The sequence below is a fragment of the Colletotrichum higginsianum genome, chromosome 9 (assembly GCF_001672515.1).
Source record: "Colletotrichum higginsianum IMI 349063 chromosome 9, whole genome shotgun sequence".
In the NCBI taxonomy this organism is placed as follows: domain Eukaryota; kingdom Fungi; phylum Ascomycota; class Sordariomycetes; order Glomerellales; family Glomerellaceae; genus Colletotrichum; species Colletotrichum higginsianum.
This window is the reverse complement of record NC_030961.1, coordinates 474,831-481,892: the sequence shown is the minus strand read 5'-3', so window position 1 is coordinate 481,892 and position 7,062 is coordinate 474,831. Positions and strand designations below refer to the sequence as shown.

The 7,062-nt window shown below is 58.3% G+C and overlaps 2 protein-coding genes across 2 annotated transcripts; one reads left to right on the top strand and one right to left on the bottom strand.

The window, feature by feature from the left end:
• Positions 1-676: 676 nt before the first annotated feature.
• On the bottom strand, positions 677-1,109 carry CH63R_12397 (CHCH domain-containing protein; the record flags this gene model as incomplete). The annotated part of the gene is made up of 2 exons (XM_018307371.1): positions 677-843; positions 1,004-1,109. The coding sequence occupies 2 exons, from the start codon at positions 1,107-1,109 to the stop codon at positions 677-679; spliced, it is 273 nt and encodes a 90-aa protein (XP_018151788.1).
• A 1,094-nt stretch (positions 1,110-2,203) lies between these two features.
• Positions 2,204-6,068, top strand: CH63R_12396 (uncharacterized protein; the record flags this gene model as incomplete). Its single annotated transcript, XM_018307370.1, has 2 exons — positions 2,204-3,066; positions 3,125-6,068. 2 exons carry the CDS (start codon positions 2,204-2,206, stop codon positions 6,066-6,068), a joined length of 3,807 nt encoding a protein of 1,268 aa, XP_018151787.1.
• Between the last annotated feature and the right edge of the window lie 994 nt (positions 6,069-7,062).

Genomic DNA, 7,062 nt, shown 5'->3' with positions numbered 1-7,062 from the left:
GCTTCGATACACGCCGAAACAAGCCAGCTCCTCATGACGTAACATAGCAGGGCGTGGTCGGATCACTCCTCTTGCCATGTTGGGTACTATGGCTCTCTCCGCGTGGGATGGCCGAAATTACGGGCTTGCATCTGGTTGATGATGAAAGCCGTGGAAGGAATCGCGTCCCGCGACTAGAACTCATCTCCCAGGGTCGATAAATCAACCGCCCTTGTTCCACGCTGACCGTCAAACGAACAGCCCGCCCCTATCGCGAAAGGCAAAAGGGAGCCCCAGGGATCTGACACGGTCAAAGAAGTCTGACGCGACGGCCCAGCAGATGTGGTCCACTACCGCTTTATCTTGGTTATATTGTGGCAAGCACTGGGCTGCCGGATATGATACATAGTATACAACACCCGTCCTCTTGAACGCCTCGTCCCGTGTATAATGATATAGCTGTACATTCATCTCGACACGCGGCCCCCCGAGTCGATCTCCAGATTGGAACCTTGTGCAGCGGGTTCTCGATCTGCCGTCCGTTACGCCACTTGATTTGGTCCTCCTCTGACGTCCTGGCAGCCATGCTTCAGGTTCGACGAGATCTCGTGATCGATGCATTGGGTATCGGGGTCGTCGCCTGGAATCTTCCATCCCTCGTCTCGAGATTCGCACTCCCTCCACTTTTTGGCTTCGTTTACTTGCCCTTGGAGTGAGGTATCACCTTGTCGTACATGCGGCCGAGGTGGTAGTTGATGGTGGACGAGGGCTTCTTGGGCTGCTTGGGCTGGTCCATACAGTTGCGCAGGGCGTTCTCGAGAGTGGCGCAGCCGGCGGTGTTGTAGCCCGCGGAGGCCCAGCATGCTGGAGGGGATGTCAGTGGATGATGGATGGTTCAAGGCGGGGGGAAAGGCACTGGTGCACGGAAGGGAGTAGGTGAGAGGCTTCACGTGTTGCGAGATCGCATCACGACATGAAAAGGCTCTCAAACGGTAGAAAGAATAACAGGGGGAGAGAGATATACCGAGGACAGTGGTCATGACCTGGATGCACGGGTTGGCCTCGGGCTTGTTGGGCTGGCGGACGCGGAGGTTCTTGACGGGCGGCAAGCGCTTCGGTTTTGAAGGCATGATGGGCGACTGAAGATTTGTTCTTAGGCGGTCTACAATCTTTAAAATATATCGTCGGAAGTCTTGGGGATGCCTTCGTTTCTAGAGCTCGTTGTCGTCGCCGTCGTTGTCGTCGTTGTCGCCGTCGTCGATGTCGGCCAACAAACCTCCAAATTGCCCGTCGACCTGTCGAAGCATCGCATGACATCGCGAAAGCTTTGATGCGTCCCCGAACAACTTTTTTTTGGACCAATCACGTGGCCTTAGCCTCGCGCAGCATGCCTGAGTAGCATGATTGGCTAAAAGCATGCAGTGGCTTGCGCGTGGTGGGGCAAGACACGGTGCCGAAGGGGACAACTGCACGGGTCTGGGACCCTCACTCCTCACTGTGTACGCCTAGGTACGGCCTGGGTACGTCTCCTGGTACGTACCGGAGCAAGCAGTATTTGGGTGCCTTGGGCAAAAGCTTCGGGAGCTGCCGATTGGCTGGCTAAGCCTAGAGAGTAAACAAAGCCCGTTGCACAGGCGCCGGGGAAGCAGAGAGCCTTCCCAGCCCACCACACCAAATTTCTCGCCTTCCAGCAAGTACCTTGGAAGGCCTTTCTTCCCCCGACCACGCACCACACTCACACACATACCCCCCAATCTCCGCGTCCGCGACAAATCACATAACACGCCCGACATCTGGCCGTTTGACGCCGCAATTCAGTTAAGGTAATTCAAAAGGTACCTATCTACCTACGTTACCCTGAGTTGATCACGACCGTCTTTCTTGCGACGCTTGCAGACGCATTTCCTCCTTCTCGTGCTCTCTCCCGGAGCACGTTCAGTTCTCTTTCTTTGCCGCCAGTGTTCCCACTCTCTTCCGCGTGCGGCTGCGCGCTTTGTTTACTTTTCCGCACTTTTTTCGCCCCCAACTCAACTGGCCATCGCACGCATCGCGCGCGCCGCCCATATTCTTCTCCGCGAACCACGTCCGAGAGCATCTCTCCGCGCCGCGTCGCATCAGAGCACCACCACCCACCGCCATAGCTTCTCACGCTATTGTTGCCATCTCCCCTCCCGTTGGGTCAACCCACTCTTGTCATCCGACCAATGTTTCGCCCCTGGACGCGATGAACATTCCTCGTTTGACCTTTAACCCGCCTTCGGGCGACGCCATCACGCCCCCGTCCTTGCGCACAGTCGACCGCGCCAGCCCTAAGGTGGCCTTGGCCGCCTTCTCCGCGCTCGAGCTTGCGCCTCAGCCCAACGGCAGCATGGCCTCCGGCCTGTCATCCCTCTCCATCGATTTCACCACGCCAACCAAGACTGCTGCCTCGCCCCAGTCCAAGTCCACCACCAAGAAGCAGCAGGCTCCCAAGTTCGCCTCGCTGTCTCTCGCCTCGCCTTTCAACAAGTTCAGCACGGCAGAGACGCCCAGACCGAACAAGAGCAGTTTCTCCACGCACTGGAACGTCACATCCTGGGGCTCGTCGAGCACCAGAACGCCCTCGCCCAAGAAGGTCTCCTTCGCCGACGAAAGTTTCACCCCTTTGAGCGCCTCCACCCCGAAGCAGCACTTGAGTGCCTCGACGCCAAAGCTTGCGCGCGCGCTCTCACCAAAGTCCAGCCCTTCAAAGCCGGCACTTTCCGACTTCTCGGTCATGTCAATTGTCTCACCCGCGACACCCCAGATTTCTGACCATCACTCCCATTCGAACCAGGGGCAGCTCGAGACTCCCACCGCCCTCCAGTCGCTCTCCGATTCCACTTACGACGAAGAGTCCTCAAACCTGAGCAACCTGTTTGGCCCGTCTCCCTCGAGATTTGCTGAACAGGGGCGCGATACTGATTTTGCGTCCGGATCCCCTTTGAAGGCCGACACTACCATGCATGACATTACCATGATGTCTGACTTTACCGTCGCTTCGCCCAGAAAGATTCGGGGCAATGACTTTGCCTCTATTGAGCTTTCAGAAACGGCGAAGAACCTCTGGTTTGTTTCCCCTCATGGCCTACCCTGCACCTTGGCGTTCCTTCGCTAACCCCTTTAGTGGCCCTTTCGATTCCGAATCGTTCGAGGGCATCGACTTCACCTCCACATTTTCCCCTGTTCCTGACTTCCCCCGCCGAGCAGCACGCATTCCGCGTACAAAACAGAACAAGCAACGACGGAAGACAAGAGGTTTGATCTTCGAAAAGGTCATTGTCAGGCGGGTCGCCGAGTCGCTCGCCGTCCAGGAGCTGGACGCTGCCGTTCAGTTCCGGCATATCGCCGTCAAGGGTGAACTGGCGTATGCCCTATGCCCTCGCAAGCGGCAAAGGGTGGCAGAGGCGTGCGACGAAGACTACTCGGAACCGTACTGGCTTGATGAGGAAGTGGAGGAGAGACCCGTGATTAACATGATCGAGGCTCGCCGCGTCCTCCGCAACGACCTCTTCGCCCTACCAGCCGGCCCAAGTGTCCGAGAGCAGCGTCGGCAGTACAAGGCGGACATGGAGAAGTACGGTGAGGTCATGACCTCAACAAGAGGCAAGAGGAATTATGACGGCGAGCCCAAACGGGCTTATAACAACGGCCTGTTGACGCACGCCATCATGAAGCCTCTGCTTGCTTTCCCCATGCCCGACCTGAGTTTCGAATGGGTCCTCGAGACGGCGATCCGCGATTCGAACAAGGCCCACGGGCGCGAGCAACCCAAGCACCGCAACGTCCGCCAGCCCATCGCCGTCTTTGGAGAGTCAGACTTTTCTGTCATCGAGGAGGAGGACGAGCCACAAAGCCCGACGGCCAAGCTCCCCCACTTCCCCTCGAGCGCCACCTATCATTCTCGCGCCAGCAGGAAGAGCCGTTTGGAGCACGGTCTCGATTCGTTGCGGTCCAAACTTGCTGCCTTTGCCACTCAAGAACCCGAGGCCGCGCCATCGTCGCCTCTGTCTTCTCCCATCGGACCCGGTTTCACATTTGAGGTGCCTTCCTTCATCTCCTCGCCCAGCATCATTCACAACAATGTCGACGAAGCCGAAGAGGCGCTTGACGAGAATTTTGAGGCCGCCGCGAGTCCCATCGTTTACTTCAAGGACCGCAGCCAGACGTCACCGTTCAAGAAGCGAAAGTCACTCCCTGCGACGCGCCGGCCCTCTCTCACATCCCTTCTTCGCAGGGCGTCTCTCCCCATCGCCCTCCCCACTGCCGACTCCGACCAGGCTCCCGCGGTGCAGGATCTTCAAGATCCAGCATCCGGTTCGCTGGTGGGTGCTCCCGATTCGTCGGTCGAGCTCCTCGCGGTGCAGAATCCCTTCGTGGTCGATTCAGCATCAGCGGTGGCTGTCGGGGCATCGCCGGCCTCCGCCAGCGGGGCGTCACCATCATCGGCTTTGGCGTTGGCCTCTCCTACGGGGTCGGCGTCTCCTTCGCCCGTTGTCGTCGACGTTAGGGAGAACCCCGACATCTTTGGCTCGTTCCAAGATCGCCCCGGCTCTCCTGTTCAGACCCTCGCCTCCCTGGCCCGTGTACTCGAAGAGGCCAAGGAGACGATGGACGCTAAGGTTCTTGTAAGTAGGGAAGGTGGCCGCCTGATCGTGCGCTTTAAGGTTTCGGACGAGCATTTGGCCCTCTTTGCCGCCGCGGAGGCTTCTGAGAAAGCATCGGAGGAGGCACCTACGGAGGATGACATCGTTGACACCATCACTCCTGCCGAGACCGCTGCCCCTATGTCACCTTTCGCCCAGGCCACCCAGAAGGAGGAGCAGAAGGAGCAGCAGGAGAAGGAATCGAAGAATATGGAGGAGGAAGTGCTGCAGATGCTTGACCAGGCGCCTGCCACGACCTTTGACGACGAAGACTCGGATCTCATCATGCTTAGAGAGTTCATGAGCCGTCACGCCGCCCGCAAGGCCGCCAAGGCTACCGAGCCAACCGAGCCCTTCAAATCCGCCAACCGAGCCCTTTCTCCCGTTTCCGTTCCGGCCCATGCCCTCTCGCCAACAGCCTTTCCTTCGGCCCCGATCATGGCTACCTTTGCGCCCACGCCAGAGCGCGCCCAGAGTATCTGGGCTGATACGCCCGCGTTCTCGGTAAACTCACCGGCGGAGCGTCCTCTCTCTGCCCGACGGGAGTCTTCTCGCCGACCTCTCGGAGCGTTGGATGTCAACAGCCCGAGTCCTAGAAAGGCCAAAAGGAAGGGCGAAGAGCTCCAGGAGCGGGATACATCACCGGAGAAGAACGCTCATCCACCGAAGCGCCAACGTAGAGACAAGACGGGCAAGTCAGGCAACGACGAGAACGAGAAGCCGGAGGACGAGGAGAAGGCGAAACCCATGGAAGACGCGAAGCCCAAAGAGGACGATGGCCCCGTTGCCGGCGTCAGGACGCGGGCCCAGCGCGCCGCCGAGCGCGGAGAGGCGCCTCCCGTGACTAAGATTCCGGTTAGGCACCAGAGATACGCCAAAGTTAGGGGTGGAGACGGAGAAAAGGACCTGGCCGTCGTGACCCGCCAGAACACTCGCGCCAATAAGGGAAGTGCAATGTCGGCGGATGAGATGCTGGAGTACTTGAAGACGGCGCCCGCCGCAGAGGAGACTGGAGGCGCTGTTGTGACAGCCCGCAAGGACGGTAAGAGCGTCCAGTGGGCCGAGCAGCTGGCCACGAGCCAGGCCGAGGAACAGCTGCTTGCGCCTCTGAGTCCCGTCGAGGAGAAGCAGGTGGGTAAGGCGAGGGGCAGACCCAAGGGTTCTTCGAGCAAGACGGCGGGCTCGACCAAGGCGTCGACCAAGACTACGACCAAGACTACGACCAAGACTTCGAACGGCACCCCGAGCTCGACCGCCACGGCGACCAAGTCAACGAAGTCGCGCCAGGCTGGGATTCCCGGACCGAAGACGGATGGGGCCAAGGTCAGCAAGCCGAAGAAGGTGACTGCGGCGGCGAAGAAGGAACTGGGCCTGAGCGCCAACGGCACGCCTGCCAAGCGCAGTGCCCGGATTGCTCAGAAATGAAGGCACCCACGAACAAGAGAGAGTCGTGATGGGTTGATGGAAAATGAAGATGCCTGAAGGTTCACGGATGGCAAAAGGACAACGGAGGGTTGCGGAGGAAACATTGCATATTCCAAACATTGCATCGCATGGCTGGACAGGAGGGAGGCGGGGAATGAAGAAGAAAAAGCACAAGCATAACTGGTATGGCGTTTCGGGAACTGGAGGAAGTTGTCCTTTTGAGCTCTGTTTTATATAGCTGTGAGCTCGGCTCTGGCTTGTTTTGTCTACGCTGTTCGATTTGGAGGGTTTTGCATTCTCGCCCGGCGAGGCGTGTGTCCCGTTTCCCCCCTGTCCTTCGTTTCTTAGGCGACTTCACAGCTCTATACCCCCTACTTTACATTGCTCTTTCTCGGCCATGGAGAAGACGGATAGAGACTTCTTACGAATGATGATGACGAGATTACATCGAGGGAATATTCGCCTCCATTGAGCATGTGAGGATGGCGAAAGTATGAAGAACATAGAGTGAGCCCACTTGGTGGTGTTTTGACATGATGTGAATGACGGGTGGCGTGGGGAGGGACCACAGGGTGCCTAGGCGCGGACAGATATCCATTCACGGGTATCATTGATTTTGTTTAGCCATCACCCCGGCCGAAGTAGACGGGCAGTTTGGCTGTTTTTGGCTTGGCTTTGTTGGTGTCAATCTCGCCAGGATCTCTGGCCCCAGGACGGCGGTTAGAGAGGCGCTGCGTCTCGACCAACTTCTAATCCCAGCCCTCTCGCGCCAACGAGCGCCTCCAATTCGTCACTCAGTGGTACAAAAACTGGAGCGTGTGACCTCCCTCGCCGCCCCCCCCCGGTTCGTCTTGGGAGATTAGAACCTGCGGGTGGGTGTAATTCATCTTCCCGGATGCTGTTTGTTGGGTTGGTTGCCAGCCTTTGGGAGACTACACCGCGGGAATCGTCGGAGAAGGATACTCTACGGGCCACTCACCCCGCCGAAGCAAAA